General features: G+C 43.4%; 1 protein-coding gene across 4 annotated transcripts in view; it reads right to left on the reverse strand.

Moving 5' to 3' along the window:
• OSBP2 (oxysterol binding protein 2) overlaps window positions 1-17962 on the reverse strand; it is a 1025274-nt gene that overhangs the window by 79187 nt on the left and 928125 nt on the right. For all 4 annotated transcript variants that reach the window (XM_069214447.1, XM_069214445.1, XM_069214446.1 and 1 more), the window contains one exon: window positions 6348-6451. In XM_069214447.1, the coding sequence (XP_069070548.1) occupies window positions 6348-6451 (104 nt within the window). The remainder of the gene's footprint in view (window positions 1-6347; window positions 6452-17962) is intronic.

Raw genomic sequence — 17962 nt, forward strand, 5'->3', positions numbered from 1 at the left:
GCTTGCTTGGCATAGCGTCCTCCCCAGCCTCAGTACCCTTCAATGCCTCAATCACACACAGAGCTATAAATCACACGTCTTTATTTCTCTGCGTGTATCTGTGAACTCCAACATTCTGAACCAAGCTTTCAGTACATTTTATTTGAGGGATTACTTCACACTAATACGGAGCCACTGGAAGCCATTCTAAATCATGCAAAATACTACATCTCCCCCTTTGTTAAATTAAATTTTGTAATTTTTATAAAAGCATGATATATGCATATATATATATATATATATGTATATATATATATATATATATACACACATATACACATACACACGATAAACATATCCAATTTTTATCTCTTGAATCAATCTTCTTAGCGCTTTGATCATTCGACCCGATCTGGTTACTGAAAGCTGTAAACTGACATCTTCAGTGTCAGAGATTGCTAAAAATGGTGAGGAATCAGCAATAGTCACTGAGTTTTCAGAGTCAGCCTTTCATTCACAATTTTCAGTTGAAGACCAATAAAACACAGGCCTAAAGTGAGAAGAGTCCCCAGTAATAGACTTCCAAGGGCGCTGGGCGGTCACCATGTGTCAATTGCTGGACACAACTTTGATAGGCTGAGATTCATAAGAAGTAACACATTTTCGTTTGCACATCTGCTAAGCGATCACCAAATAATCTTTTCTGAATAAGATGTCTTTTGCATGTAGTCTCTTATCTGCATAAACTTTCATTTTCTGCTTGTTAACCAAGTCCCTGGTGTGAATCATGTTTTCATTTTGATCTCTTTCGGTGGTCCATTGAGGTAACTTGGTTGTCATTGCTCTCCTGTTCATCAAAGTTGTATGACTTTCACCTGTGTTTGAGTGGGGTGTTGACCTATAAGCTCCTAGAGTAGAATTCAATACTGTTTTCAAGGTGAGTTTTTCAAGAGTTGCATTCTGTACTGTCTTTAGTGTGCTCATAGAACACTCAACAAATCCATTGGCCTGTGGCCATAAAAGTGTGATATTTTGATGTTTTATGTTCAGATGCACTAGAAATTCTGTAAATTCTTTACCAATGAAGGGTGGACCATTGTCAGACTTTATGATGGCTGCTGTGCCCCATGTCGCAAAGATGCCATCAAGTTTTTTGATTACTTATTCATGAGTTGTGGATGAGAGAATTTCAACCAAAGGAATACAGGAGTATTCATCTACAATCACAAATGATGTCCATTATCAAGGGGACCAAATAAATCAATATCTAGTCTCTCCCATGCATGTTTAGGGAGTTCTGACATGTTCAGAATATGTTGCGTAACCTTGTTTGACAGGTAATTGCATGTGTAACAGGCTTTGAGTTCCTTATCAACTCTTTTATCTAAGTCTGGAAACCAAACTCTGTCTTTGAGCTCTCTTTGTGGCATTAATACCGCAATGTCCTTCGTAAGCAACTTCAATCACTTTTTGTCTTAGACTCTCAAGAATCAGGATCCACGATCCTCACAGTATATCTCCTTCCTGAGTTATGGATAATTCATCTTTGACATTTTTGTAATTCTGATATTCACCATCATTGTTGAGCAGTCGAATGTGTTTGTTCCATGACTGATGTGCAATTATGTCTTTTAATGTTAGCAGGTCACTATCATTACTCATGGCAGTGACAATCTGGGCTAAAGATACAGCAGCTGGAGTGCTTGACTTGACAACTAAGTTAATATAGGCCTCTCTCAAAAATAAGTCTGCAGGATTCAGATACTTCCCTGGGCAATGCACAATTGTATGATTGTAATCTTGCAATCTTAATCCCAACGTTCAATGCAAGGAAGTGTCTTGGCTTTTAGATTGCCAAAGATGGTCAGCATAGCTTGATGATCCGTTGCCAGCATAAATGGCTTTTCAGACAGGAACACATGGAAATGTTCACAAACCCATACCACAGCCAAGCTTTCTTTCTCAGGCTGAGTAAGCGTGTTCTGTTCGAGACAACCTTCTACTACCATAGACACAATATGCAGTCTAGAATTTGGGTGTTTATTACACTGCACAATGATAGTGCCTAAATCGACTGGGATAGCATCTACCACAACCTCTGTATGAAGCTTTAGATTAAAGCATGCCATTTCCATAGCATTTTCAATGGCATGTTTAATCTTGAAACTTTTCTCACATTCATGTGATCATTGGAAGAAAACATTTGTCTTTGTCAACTCTCGTAATGGAGCACTTACAGTAGCAAAATCTTGTGTGTATCTTGAACAATAACTGGCCATGCCAAGGAAAGAATGTACCATTGAAACATCTTGTAGGGGTTCAGCATTTGACAAAGCATGTACTTTTGCAGGATCAGGCATCATACAACATCAGAAAACATATGGCCAAAATATTTCAGTTTTGACTTGTTGAACTCACGCTTGTGCCATTCAAAGTCAAACCTGCATTACTGAGTAATGGACATACTTGTGTGAGAGCTATATTGTGCTCCTTCTGTATAGCTTTGAAAACTAATATGTCATTGCTATAATTAAATGCATTCACAACAAGCTGTATGATGCACTGAATGGGGTCTTGGAAAAGTTCTGCAGCCGATGATACACCAAAACTAAGAGCATGATTTAGATCTCGGTGGATGGAATTCTCATGTCACAAACTTGGTGGGTATGCTGTCCGCCGTATTACAAACTCTATAGGAGGAAATAGGATTACAATACTGAATAGTATTCCCCTCCACCAAGATCTACATCTGGCCCTAATTATATACAAGCAAACCAATGTGTGTAGAAAAGGTTGTAATGTACCTGCAACTTTCTTAAAGTTCCAACAAATGATATCCTCTATTCAAATTAAGTCAAGAAAAGACCTTGGCACCATTCGATTGCATTATCACGGCAGCAACGTGTGGCCCTTGAAGTCGTTCTCGTTCAATCACTTTGATTGCCTGGCGCATGTCAAAACGCATTTGTGCATAGCTCCTTCACTGTCCTTTTTGGGACCTAGTACCATGGGAAAAACCGTTGGTGTTGGACAAGTGGAACACTCAATAATATCATGTTTAAACTTAAGTAATGATGCAAGTTCTTTTTCAACAGCTTCTTGTAAATGAAAAGCAATTTGTCTATGTATCTGAGCAACAGGACATACATCTCATTAATATGTAGCTTTACTTTCATAGTCTTTAACTTTCCTAAACTATGAAGCAATGAAGGGACTTGTGATGAGCATTCATGTTGTTTTTCACAGAAAAGAGTCCCATGTCACCAGCCGTGGTGAAACTGAGCAAATAGGCACTTGCTCCTGTACCTTGAATCACAGGGATCCATGCTTGTACCCTCGATTTCTTAGGTTTTAATGTCGCTATGAACAAACCTTTCATCTACATAAGCGTCGATGCACTCCAAGTATACACTTGGTCTTCGATGCCGTGAACAGCAGTAATGGAGATAGTTCATTGCATTTCTCTTCAGTCATTATATTTATCGATGCACCACTGTCAACAACAAAAGGTATTGAACATCTATTTATTTTCATTGTAATCTTTGGACAGTGTTTGTATGACTTTGTTGCTTTGGCATGTCGATTTATTTTTTGACTGACATTTTCCTTGGCATACAACCAGTCCTAGATGTGCACCTTTCTCTCAGGTAAACATTAACATGGCACAATCACTTTCTTCACTTTCACTTATTATTCAGGTAGAAGAACTATTTGACGATGATTAAGATGACAATCAACTTTGTTCAGTATCTATTTGCCTCAACTGATGTCGTCATTTGGCCTTGTAGCCATGTGTCAAATGTTGCTTCTGGAACGTTCTGGTGGCCATTTTGTCTTCGTGTTGTAATGCATTTACTTTTTTCTTCGCTCTACATATCATTTCAAAATGGTTCTCTTTATCAAAGACTTTGTATCTCTGTCCAATGGCTGGACATTTTCCTTGATGTGAGAATGAAAATCCACGTCTGAAGCAGAACTTCTTTTTACATGTAGACATCAATAACTTTGTGTCCTTCATTCTTTTGAATTACTTTTCACATTCATGGCTGACTCGCTCTGGGTACCACCGGCATCCATGTCAGCAGCTTGTCTTTCAGCATGTTCTTCAGTTCTCGCAGCTGTCAACACTATATTCAAACTAAGAGTTTGTCTCTGCATTCTTCGTCTGAATGAATCAGACAAGCATCCATCGACAACTCTAAGCCGCACGGTTCTTCATATTAGATTTATTGAGTGTTTGATGAGTATGTTGAGTCTTTCCACAAATTCATTGATGTTTCTCCAACTCTTTGATGTTCACGACTGAAAACGTATCATTCATAATCAACATTTGGTGCTGGATTGAACATGAGATTTAACACATTCTTAAATTGATGGTATGTGACGTCATCAGTTTTTGGCATTTTCTTTGTTCCTTCTTTCAAACCATCACAGCAAGATATTTGAGCTATTTGATAATCCTTCTGTTATCAGTATCTTCAAGTGCATCAATGAAATCTTCAAATGCCTCTATCCAGGCAGTGCATCTATTGCCAATATTTTGCTTAATGGCGGTATCGAAAGGTGGTAGTGGATTTAGGAACGTGGCAAGCATTGCGAACCAGTGTGGAACTTACTGACATTGAGAGTAGTGTGCTCCCTGACGCTGTAGGATCATCATGTTTGTGCAAGCCCTTTTTAAAGTCTTTTGACGTTCAAGCCTCAAGATCATCTTCAATGTTAGTTGGAATGTTATCTTCTTTCTTCGCTGCCATCCTCAAGTTTCACAAATCCAACTGTTGCCTTCAACTCTGCTCTTGGAACACCTCTGAAGTTGTTCTCAGCCCCACTCAGCAGCTTGATGAGCAACCACTTCAGGTATGGGCAGTTCTGTAAGCACAATTCGGAGCACTTCTCCTTGAGCCACTTTGTTGACTTCCGTGGCACAATGACTCTCTTTAGCTGGCTCGGTAAATCACCTATGTCATTCTTTTTGCGCTTCAATTTGCCTTTTCTAACACCTTTCAGCGTTAAAGCTCTGTACAATGTATAACTTTATTTTGCATGGCAGCGTGGTACATTTTTGTATGATCTTGGTCGCAGCTTCTTGATCAACAAAGCTTGGACTTCTTAGTGAAGCTTTCTTTCCATTAACAAGCTTCACACTAGCTTGAGTTGTGCTTTGACTCCACATATACCAAGCTTCAACTCAGCACTTTGGCGAAAGCACACGTGGCATGCACAAGCAGTTTGCTTGGACCATGGCAAACTCTCCAGTACTCCAGTATAGCACTGTCTTCTCTTCAGATTACTTATCTCCTATCTCGTTGCCAGTTGTAGCGTCTTCCCCAGCCTGGGTACCCACCAATGAATTGGTCATAGATGGAGCTATAAATCACACATCTTTTTTCCTCTAAGTGTACCTGTGAACTCCAACATTCTAAACCAAGCTTTCAGCACATTCTATGCTAATGATTACTTCACACTGGAAGCCACTGGGTGGCAGAAAGGATCTGTTCTAAATCATGCAAGACACAACACTTGGGACCACTTACCAAAGCAAAAACATAGACAGCAGAAGGTATTAAGAACTTAAAGGCTTCAGTGGCTGAATAGTTTGTAAGATATTTGCAAGCATGTGCAGTTGTATAAAAGTAAACGTGGAGCATCTAAATTGATGCACTGCTTCTGAGTTGAGGCATTTTACAAAAAAAAGTCCCCACGTAGTGGCAGACATGATTTCTGCCCTACTTAGTTGATAGTTTAACATAGCTGGAATCCTCTGTCTGATCTAACTTCAAGAAAGTATGGGGAATAGCACACTGCCAGACTTTCAAGCAGGACTGTAGCCCAATCCATAAACAAGAGGCACGCTTTTTCCCTCTCCTGTTGATATATAAATGCCTAAAAGTGAAAACATGGATATACTATTTGCCAGTTTATAAAAAGTTTTTTATATTGCCAAAGCTAGCACAGCACATGCCTCTGAATTTTGGTAATTATGGTAGCCTATTCTGTTTGATTAGAGACCTTTATTCTTGCTACTGGATCTAGATAAATATCAAACTGCTTGGCTTGTAGAGATCTGGAGGCTTTAGCTTTAGTTCATAGTGATTCACAGATCCTCTTGAGGAGATAAATGTTTCAGAATCTCAATAAAGATGTTGAAATGACCTGAAGAAACTCCAGAATCAATATATCCCTAACCACACAATTCAGCAGCATATTTCAGACTCTTCCAGTTATGGCTGTTTGTTTTGTTGCTGTTTTCCTACCACTTGGTAGGGTGGAAGGCAGGTGCCCTTTGAAAATCACTCCAAACTCTGTGTACTTAAAAGTAAGTGAAAAGTTCTGGTGGTCAAAAGTAGTTTAACATTTTCCACACTGACCTGGTCAATCCAAAGCCTCCCCACGATGATATTATGCACAGTGGAGGTGACCTTTCGCCAGACATAGTGATTCCCACTGGAATGAAATTCTAAATGGATGGCTCCTGTTGGTAAAGAAAGAAACGTCAGAATGTAGAAAAGGGCTAGTGTACACATACATCACCCATTGGCTGTGGCATTCTCTGTACTGGAAAACAACAAAACTTTTGTTAGGTTTCTCATGAACTTATCTTTAACTCTGTTGTTATTGCATCTCCATTAATTCACAACTCAGGAGACAGTATCATCTCATATATGAAAGCAATCTTGTCTGTCAGTGGTTCTTTCTTCAAGGAACAGCTCAAAGAAGATAAAAAATGAGCCTCCAAACTCTTACTCTGATGCCCACCTTCTTAATGCGCAAATATTGAATTGTCATCATATTTGTGTCACAGGACTGCATATATATATATATATATATAGTGTGTAAGTTACTGGCTTGTATTCTGCATTTTGTTGGGAAGCCAAGACTACATGACTATCCTTGCTTCACATGTTGTCCTTGCTAACTTTGTTATGACAAGAGTCATCACTGAATCTTTTAATTTCCAATACCCTTTTCTCACCTGTGTTTTTCATACATAGAATGATATATCGTTTTTTGCTAAACTAATAAAATAATTTACCACAGTTAGCCAGTTACTTAGCATGATATTGCAATATTGGATCCATTATCAAACATACCCTGGTTGGAAGGTCTTCAACTCCTGGTCTTGGAAGAAAAGGCATGTGTCCAAACTAACATATACAAATGCCTACCCAACTGGAATTTGCCCACATTATCTATTGGCAACTGTTGATGGGTAATGGGCACCGTTGTTTTAAACTTTATGGAATGCTTGTTGACTCACAGAATGTTTACCTGGAAGGAAATCTCTAGGTCTGTACTTGTATGCTACATACCTATTGCTTTAATAAAGAATTATTGCAATAAATAAATAAATAAACAAACAAACAAACTGAAATACCGAACTGTAAAGTTGAGACTAAGCAGGCCATACACTGTGCCCCCTGTATAGGCATGCAATATAAAAAAGGATAAACCTCAGTTTCCTCACACCTATAGGTCGCATTCTTGGTTTGATCCATTCCCGTACCAGGCACTACACCCAGCAACACAAGTGAGGCTGCTTTTTTTATCTTCACAAGTGGGGTAGCGCTGGGTGATAGGAATGTTGTGGATTTCAGCTGATTCCTGAAGTTTCCATCAAAGAAACATTAGGGAAATGTATGATTTTAGGTAGAGTTTGAGGTTTGTAGGGCAGTGTGTGTAAGAACATTTTGTGGGATCTATGCGAGGCTCACCACCTTGATTTGATAGTTTTAAAAAATGTCTGTGATTGGCAAGTTTGCATGGTGGTGCCACAGCATGGCCCCAAATACCTCAGCTACCCCTATTTCATATCTCTCAATGTAGCACTTTAGGGTCTTTTGTGTCATGGCTTCTTGGCCCATTCTAATAAGTAGGGTATTTACCAGGAGACACGTGGGAACTCAGGGTGGTGGAAATGTGTGGCTCCCCACAGATTCCAGAACTTTACACTAGAGAAATCAAGGAAAATGTGCGTTTTTGTCAAAGTTTGAGGTTTGCGATGGATTCTGGGTAAAATTACCTAATGAGAGCCACCCAAGTCACCACACCTTGGATTCTCCTAGGTGTTTAGTTTTCAAAATTTAGCATGTTTGGTAGTTTTCCCTTGGTGCCCACTGTAATAGGGCTAAACATCCACAGCTACCGCAAAAAAAAAAAGAGTTTTCAATGGAAAATGTGATGTGTCCATGCTGCGTTTTGGGCCATTTCCTATCACAGGCCTCCCCACACAAGTACCATTTTTATCAGGAGCCTTGGTAAATGCTAAGTGGTAGGAAATATGTGCCTCCCCATAGATTGTAGTCACATAAGTCACCCCACATTGGAATCCCCTAGGTGTCTAGTTTTCAAACATCTACAGGTTTGGTAGGTTTTCCTAGGTTACGGCTGAATTAGGACTCAAAATCCACAGCTACTCAGATTGCAAAAAAAAGGGACAGTTTTCTGTGCCAAAATGTGATGTATCCATGTTGTATTTCGAACTGTTTCCTATCATGGGCACTAGGCCTACCCACACAAATGAGGTTTGTTTTCAGTGGAAAAATGTGATGCGCTCATGTTGTGTTTTGGGCTGTTTCCTGTCACAGCCATTAGGCCTACGCACACAAGTGAGGTACCATTTTTATCTGAAGACACATGTAAACATAGAATAGTAGAATATTTATTACCAACTGGATTTCACTGCATTTGTGCCGTCCAAATGTAAGGCAGTGTGTGGGAAAGAAGACATTTTGAAAAAAGAGGCCTAGATCACGTGCTAGTATGGGTACCCACAAATTCAGTGATGCACAAAGAACCACTGTTGCTAAACTCTATTTCAGGTGCCTAACTGCCAACTTCAGAGCAGGGGGAAGCAGGGGGAAGCAGCGTCAGCTCAACATCCTGTGATTCTGGGCAAATCACTTAATCTCCCTGTGCCTACAAATCAGCGCCTTGAGACCCTCACAGGTGATTTGACGCGCTTTACCAATCCTGAATTCAGATAGCTTTCCTTAATACCTACTTTTCACTCTGCCTGTTTCACCATATTAATTGGTCTCTACGTCATACACAATGAAAAAATATTCTAAGGTGCAGCTCGGTTGTTGGGGTTGTTGGTTCTGAATACCTCAGGTTCTTGGACAACCTATAAACCTATACGTCCCAGGTACCCAGAATGGTCTAGCATAAGTAATGGTATATTTCTTTTGCAAATCGGCCCTCATGACAAAAATTTACAGATGAAAACATTGTCCAAATGGCCGTTTTTTCCTACTCATTTTCAATATTTCTTTATTTCAACAGCTTCTTTAGGAAAGGATATGATCCTTGATGAATTCAGAATTTTGTCTACTTCGCCGAAATCTGTGGCTTTCCTGGCTCACCCATGGATTTCACACTGGTTTTCATTACAGAACTGGAAGTAGGTTGAGAGCACAAAAAATGGGAAAGTGGCCTACCTCTGAAAAATGCCAAAACTGTGGTACAAAATTAAGTTTTTTTATTTAGCTCTGCATGTTCCTGAAAGCTGGAATGATGGTGACTTTAGCACAGCAAATCTTTCGTTGATGCCATTTCTAGGAAAAAAGCAGACACTTTTATGCAGAACACATTTTCCTGTTTGTCCTCCACAAATCCAAATTTAGATATATTTCACCTATTTTCTGGGTCCCCTCTGGGGGAAACCACAAACTCATGGTACCTTTGAAATCACTAGGATGTTGGAAAAAAGGATGCAAATTTGGCATGGATTCCTAATGTGGAAAAAAACTTTATGAGGTCTGAGCGCAAACTACCCAAAATAGCCAAAAAGGGGTTCTCACTCTGGAAAGGAAGTAGGGGTAGAGGAGGATGGGGCCCCACCAGTTGAGTCAACAGTGAAAATATACACATCATGAATTATGTAATCCTGCTTTTTATCTACCGGTACGTTCCCAATGTACATCTTTGCATTCCCAAAATTCTGTGCACGATTTTTTACTGTTTTTTGTTACTGACAAACAAGGTGTACCAGAGGAGAACCAACATGAATCTGAGCAGTCAATAAAAAGAACTTATTGCATAACGAATTCAGAAGTCGCTATAATTATGTTGACAAGCGGTCGTGATCGACGCCCAAATAAAGATACTATCCATCCACCCTTGGTCACAGTAATAGAGTAGAACACAAGTAAACATGTACAGTCTCGTATAAAAGCTTGCACGAAGCCTTAGTAAAAACATGTTTACATATTACTTAGTACCTGGCTATTATTACATATCTATAAAATGCCCACATGCACACAGTCTATTTGTTTAAAGGAAGCAGACATATCCACACAGTTGTGAGCCCCCTGGATGTGATCTACAAGTACTTGGAAAAAGGACATAGGGAGAGCCTTTTGCATGATTTCACAGAACCCATAGCTCATGTATTTTATACATTGTTCTGAATCACAGCTGCGTCATGACTGACTGAGAGGATCCTTTCCATTCAAACTTCGAAAATAATCATAAATCCTAGGAACTCTATGTTTCATCAAATTTTTAGCATACCTATTCTTAGCCTAGACGCTGATGCCAGGGAGCCTATGACAGTCTCAAGGAACAGAGGGGTGCATATAACAGTTTGTCACTCAGGGGGAAGCCTCGTGATAAGAATATATTTCCCGTATATTTTGTTGAATGTATTTTGGGGGGTACAGAGCTGCTCTTCTCATGCAGGCCACTTTACAAAATTTAACCTGCAAACTCATGTTCAACTAAACAAAAACACTAGTCCAAGGATACCAAATACAATTAACAGAAGAATGAGAACTTGCTGAAATTGTCACACATTATGCTGAGGCCCTGGAGCCACCTTTTGACAATAAAAAAAGCTGAGAAGAGAGAAACAACTGGCTTATCCTAAGCTGGAGCTCTCCTCATAACGAACAAGTTACTTACCTTCGGTAACGAATTATCTGGTAGAGACTATCTAGCTGCAAATTCCTTACATTAGAATTTTCTGGCATCAGCTTAAAATCTGGAATTTTTCTGCTGAGCAGTACCCTGCGCGCCGTCGGGTGGTGTCGGTCGGATCCGCGTGCGTCGTCTGTCTCCGCGTGGCGTCTTCAGCGTCGTTGGAGCCATCTGTGACGTCATGGTTGTCTCTATAGATGCCACCTAGGCGCATGTACGTCAGTTCTTTTTCCACAACTTTCCAAGTCAGAAGCGCAGAGTCATGGAAGAACCAACAGCATTTAGTTTTTTCACTTGATTGTTTGAAGAAAAAGACATGCCCTTAAGAAATGCAAAAATACCAAAACACACATATATATATATATATATATATATATATATATATATATATATATATATATATATCCGTAGAGCGGAGAGGCTTGTGTGGGTGTAAGGAATCTGCAGCTAGATAGAGTCTCTACCAGATAATTAGTTACCGAAGGTAAGTAACTTGTTCATCTGATAGAGACTTCTAGCTGCACATTCCTTACCTTAGAATAGATACCCAAGCTATAACTCCAGGTGGTGGGTCTTGAGGACATATCTCACACCAGGAAGTCCTGCAGGACCGAGCGGGCAAAATGCCCCTCTCTCCTCACCTGGTGATCCAGGCAGTAGTGTCTTGCAAGCATGTGCAAGCTTGCACGTGGATCCCACGTTGCTGCTTGGCAGATGTCAAGTACGGGCACGCCACGAGCTAACGCAGTGGTAGCAGCTTTTCCTCTGGTAGAGTGAGCCCTCAAGCCCTCTGGAGGCTGCTTCTTGGCCAAAGCATAGCAAATCTTTATACAGAGAATGACACAGCGCGAAATGGACCGTTTCTGTACTGCCCGACCCTTCTTTGCACCAACGTATCCCACAAAGAGTTGGCCGTCCACTGGGAACACTTTTGTGTGGTCAAGGTAGAACGATAACGCTCTTTTTCGGTCCAGCCGATGGAGACGCTCCTCTTCCTTAGAGGGATGCGTGGCACAAAGAAGGTAGGCAGGGTGATATTTTGATACAGATGGAAAGGGGTCACCACCTTGGGGAGGAAAGAGGCACGAGTTCTGAGGACTACTTTAGCAGGATATATTGTGAGATACAGCGGTTTTGATGATAAAGCCTGCAGCTCACTCACTCTCCTGGCAGATGTAGTTGCCACCAAAAAGGCTGTTTTGATAGTGAGCAGCCAGAGAGGACAGTTATGTAAAGGCTCGAAAGGAGCACACATTAGGAAAGTAAGAACAACATAAAGATCCCACTGAGGCACGACAAAAGGCACAGGTGGAAACATATGCACAAGCCTTTTAAAAACCTGATTACGATGGGAGACTTGAACAAAGATAGTTGGTTGGGCAAGCATAGAAAAGCCGATAAGGCAGCAAGATAGCCCTTGAGTGTCCCTATGAAGGAACCCTGTTGGGCGAGAGATAGAATAAACAAAAGGATATTAGATAGAGAAGAAGAAAGAGGATCAACAGACCTCTCTGTACAATATGAAACAAAATGTTTCCACCGGCAGGCGTAAATCGTCTTAGTAGAGGGACGCCTGGCTGCCAGAATGACATCACAAACTTTGGAAGGGAGGTCATAAGCCATCAACTGTCGCCACTCAACCTCCAAGCATGAAGCCGCAAGGTTGACAGGTTCGGGTGAAGAACCTTCCCCTGCTGCTCCAACAGAAGATCCTCCCGAAGCGGCAACCTGATTGGAGGACTGATGCTCATTTTGAGAAGCTCTGGATACCAGACTCTCCGTGCCCAACTCAGGGCCACTAGGATTATTTGGGCCCGGTCGTTCTTGATTTTCTTGAGAACTCTGGACAGAAGTGGTATGGGCAGAAAGGCGTACAGGAGGCCTGAACTCCACTCGTGCCGAAAAGCGTCACCTAGCGATAGCCACCTTGGAAACTCCAACGCGCAATACTGCTGACATTTCGCGTTCTCTACGGAGGCGAATAGATCTAACCAAGGCTCTCCCCACAGCTGAAAGAGTCCTTGCGCCACCTCCGGATGGAGATAGCATTCGTGATCCGCTAAGCATCATCGGCTGAGTTTGTCCGCCCTGGCGTTCAGAGAACCTGCCAGGTGTTGAACCACCAGGGTTATGCCCTGCTGTTCCAGCCATGTCCAGAGGCGCAGAGCCTCTTGACAAAGGGTCCACAACCCCACACTGCCCTGCTTGTTGCAGTACCACATTGCGGTGGTGTTGTTTGTGAACACCTGCACTACCTTCCCTTTCACAACAGGAAGAAATGCCTGAAATGCCTTTAATGCTAGTTGGATCGTCCGAAGCTCCAACAACTTGATATGGAGCCCGGATTCCACCGGAGACCAGAGACCCCTGATCTCCACCTCTCCCAGATGGCTGCCCCATCCCAGAAGTGACGCATCTGTCACTACTGGGAGATCTGGTTGGGGAAGGGAGAGGAGCCTGCCTTTGACCCAATCATAGTTCACTGACCACCACTGTAGATCCTTTGCAGTCCCCTCCGAGACTTGAACCACGTCGGTAAGATTTACCTGATGCTGTGCCCATTGGAACTTCAGGTCCCACTACAGAGCCCTCATATGCCATCTGGCATGCTTGACTAACAGGATGCAGGAAGCCATGAGTCCCAACAGACTCAGAGTCTGTCTCTCTGAAATCCAGGATAGAGGCCAAAACATCGGTATCATAACCTGAATATACTGGACTTGCTGCTCTGGAGGATAGGCCTGATACCGCACTGTGTCCAGAACAGCTCCGATGAAAGTGAGCTTCTGAGAGGGAGTCAGGTGTGACTTTGACACATTGATAGTGAACCCCAGTGAATGCAGGATGTTCGCACTCGTTTGGAGATGGGTGACGAGAGCCTGGGGTGTGGGAGCCATCAACAGCCAATCTTCGAGGTAGGGGAAGACTGAAATGCCTGACCTGCGCAGATGAGCTGCTATCATTGCCATCACCTTTGTGAACACCCGAGGGGCACTGGTGAGACCGAAAGGGAGCACGGTAAACTGAAAGTGCTCGTGGCCCACCTTGAACCGCAGGTAACACCTGTGGGTGGGCAGGATGGGGATATGAAAATACGCATCCTGCAAGTCCAATGCTACCATCCAGTCTCCTTGATCTAGGGCAGACAAGACCTGAGCAAGAGTGAGCATCTTGAATTTCTCCTTCTTGAGGAAGAGATTGACATCCCTTAAATCCAGGATAGGGCGAAGGCCCTTGTTCCTTTTGGGAATCAGAAAGTAGCAGGAATAACAACCACTGCCTACTTCTGACATCGGACCCTTTCTATGGCTCTCTTTGGCCAAGAAAACCGTAACTTCCTCGCGAAGCAAACCCAAATGGTCCTTCATCAGCTGTTCTTTTGTCAGAGGGACAGGGGGAGGAAAAGACCGGAAGGGGAGGTAATAGCCCTTCCGTATGATCTGCAAGACCCATATGTCCGTTGTGATGGAATGCCAGTGAGGGAGATGAAATTGAATCCTCCCTCCAACTGGACAGACATGGTCCTGCAGAACCACACTAGGAGGGCTTAAGTGCAGTGGAGGGGGGCTGTGTGGTGGCCAACTGCTGGCCAGACACTCTGGGTCTGATGGTACCAAGACCACGTCCTCTCCCGGGATGGTGTGATGCCTGAGGACGGTGGCTAAGTTGTGGCTGGTGTGGTACCGCGCCCCTTCAGAAGTCTCGAAAGGGGCGGAAGACAGACTGCTGTCGAACTAGCGCTGAGAGGCCCAAGGATCTGGCTGGAGCTTGAGAATCCTTAAACCTCTCAAGCACAGAGTCTGCCTTCTCACCAAAAAGGCAACAGCCATCAAAGGGCATCTCCATCAAACTTGACTAGACATCCCCTGAAAAGCCAGTTGAACTTAGCCAGGCGTAACGACGTAGGGCCATTCTACCCAGCGAGTCGGTCGTATCCAATCCACAACTGATAGTAAACTTGGCTGCATCTCTCCAATCCTTGACAGCCTGGGTGAGAGTGTCCCGTATGCCCCCCGGGACCTGGGGCAGCACCTGTGCCACCTTATCGCATAAAATATGGGAAAAATGGCCAAATGGTGTTTACTGACCTCAATGCAAGGCTGGAGGAAGAAAACATTTTCTTTGCAAGCTGATCCAGCCTCTTGGATTTCTTAGGGGAAGTAGAGGCTTGGACCACCAAGCTCTCCAGGGTGGGGTGTTGGGTAAGGAAACTAGGGTTGCTCGGAGCGGGTCTATAGCAGCGGCTGACTGTCCTATTCACAGGAGCCCCTGTGCTGGGTTTGGACCATGTTCCTAGAAGGACGTCTGTTAGGGCCTCATTGAAGGGCAACATCGGTTCTGATGTAGTCACCACCGGCTGAGGCACCTCTGTCAGGAGATTCATCCTGACTGCCACCGTGGGCAAGTCTAGGTCCAAGGCCTCAGCTGCCCTGTGCACCACCATAGCATAAGAAGCTCCCTCCTCCGTAGCCACATTCGGAGGAGAGAGCATACCAGTATCTGGAGATGTGTCCAGTCTACTAGCCTCTCCTAGATCCTCATACCAGTCCTTTCTTGTTCCAGGTTGTACTCCAAAGGGTCCTCAGACCACTCCCACTCCTCTCCTGTGCCTGGCTGTTCAGAATAAGGCTCAGGCAATGAGCTGGGCTGAATTGGTGCCGTCGAAGTCGGAGTCAGCGTCGTACGATGTCGCTCTGGCTCCAGATCATCCAGAATGAGGATGGGGCTACCACCGGTGGGCGTCGGTGGTGAAGGAAGCGTTGACGTCTGACCAGGCGCCGGAGGAGGTCGACTGTGAGGTTCCGGATCCGGTTTCGGATCATGGGGTCCCCAACGGTATAAAGACCGAAGCCACTGATGTCGAACCTGACTGGGCGCCTGCAGACACACCCGAGGGTGCAGCCCGCTCAGAAACAAGGCGCATGACCTCGTAAAATTCCTTTATTTGAGCAGGGGTCGCTCCAGTCCCAGAAAAGGAGGAAGATGCGGAGTAGACCCTTCCCTAGAAGCCTCGTCAGCCGACAGGCATGGCAAAGTCAAAGTTCACTTGGACTTCTTCTTCTTCTTGTGCCTCTTACCTGAGTGATCGGATGACCTCGAATGCGAGGAAGAGGACTTGGGGCTCTGGGAGCAGTGCCGCGACCTCCTCCTACTGCGGGACCGTTACCTCCTTGGAGTCGCACCGACCGAAGACGGCTGTCGGGCCGCAAGAAGTTTAAGGGATCTCTCCCTCAAGGCCTTTGGGGCCATGTCCCGGCAGTCGGAACAGGAAGTGGAGTCGTGATCCTTTTCTAAACACCAGAGACACACTCGGTGTGGATCCATTACCGACATGGTGCGATGACATGCACCACACGGTTAGAACCCAGTCTTTCTAGAAGATATGCTTCAAACAATCAAGTATCGAAAAAACCTCGACGTCCGTTGAAGAAAACGGTACATTTTATCTCTGCTTAACCAATGCGGAAGGAAAAGAACTGACGTACACGTGCCAAAGTGGTGTCTATATAGACAACCGTGATGTCACAGATGGCTCCAACGACATTGATGACGCCACGCGAAGCCAGACGATGCACGCGGATCCGAAAGATGCCACCCGACGGCGCACGCAGGGTACTGCTCAGCAGAAAAATTCCAGATTCGAAGCTAACGCCAGGGAATTCTAAGGTAAGGATTCTGCAGCTAGAAGTCTCTATCAGTTTAAGTTGTCAGCTACCCAAATCTTTTAAACGATTTATCATCATCAAAAGTTATTGTGAATTATTAAGAAAATTCAATTACATCATAATATATGGACATTGTATTATCGAACTTCGCCTTTTTAAGCTAAAGGAAATTATGTGACAGCCTTCTACAGAATGAATGTACAATACCTCCTGGCCAAATTCTATGATCTTTTCTGAACATGTAAACATTGGCACTACTAGTGAAATAGTCACATTAGAGTGAACTTCCCCTCAAAACAGACAGTTGCAGTGAGATCTCTGCTCTTTTTTACTCTCTCCGCTCACTCCTGACAGACAACTCCTAACGTACTACTTAAAGCTTTTGAGAGATATAATTTATTGTTATTATTTAACGTATTTGTGATGTTATATAGAACTAACACAGCCTGTACGCATAAGAGTGCTTTAAAATAAAGCAGAACATATCCATAAACAGAAAATAGACATGTAACATTAAAGGTGGCGAGAGCACCAGGCTAGTCTCTCCATGAGGTAAAGCACTTCAAAAGTACTCACTGTAAAACACAGCAGTGACATGCAGGTGGTACAGTACCATGAGCTAGATAACAGTTGTTCATGTTGGTTAAGGTTAGTCTGCGCTTGATTGGAGCATGAGGGGGCAGGAGGAGGTTAGGCCAGATGTTGTTCAGAGAGAACAGCTTTTAGGTCTTTTCTTTTTTGAAGGTGACATGACATAGTCATGTGGAGGCTGGGAGGGAGAAGAGTTCCATAAGCTTGTGGTGCTTCAAGAGAAGGATTAGCTTGTGTGTCACTCATGCTTGAAGGTGAGGGGTTGGAAGAGGACCAACTTAGCATTTCATTAGAAGTACAAAGATAAAGAGGTGTGCAGGCAGTTTTAAATTGAGCTCTTGTTTCTATTGGAAGACACTGAATGGAGTGTGGAATGAGGTAGTTGTGATAAAATGTCTTGTGTCCTGTTGCAAAGCAGGTTGATGCATGTAGGACTGCATGGAGAGGACTAGGGTGAACTATGGGAACGCCGGAAAGGAGTGAAATTCGATAGTCAAGTCTGGAAAGCACAATTGCCTGAACAGCAGAATTAAGGTTGTGTGCACGGATGATGTCCCTGATTCCCCAAAGAAGCTTTGGCTGGAAACAGACACTCATCCATGGAGGGGATATGTTTCTGGGGATTCAAACATCTGTCAAGGGTGAATCCCAGAGAGCTGGCATTCTGAATGATAGAAGGGCAGTTGCCGATGTCCAGGAGGAGATCCATCCTGTTCAGAATCGGCGGGTTAGCTCTTACTGGAGAGATGAGAAAAATTCTGTTTAGTCAGATTTAGTTTGACTCGGCTGTTAGCAATCCAGGTTTGATT

The sequence above is a fragment of the Pleurodeles waltl genome, chromosome 11 (assembly GCF_031143425.1).
Source record: "Pleurodeles waltl isolate 20211129_DDA chromosome 11, aPleWal1.hap1.20221129, whole genome shotgun sequence".
In the NCBI taxonomy this organism is placed as follows: domain Eukaryota; kingdom Metazoa; phylum Chordata; class Amphibia; order Caudata; family Salamandridae; genus Pleurodeles; species Pleurodeles waltl.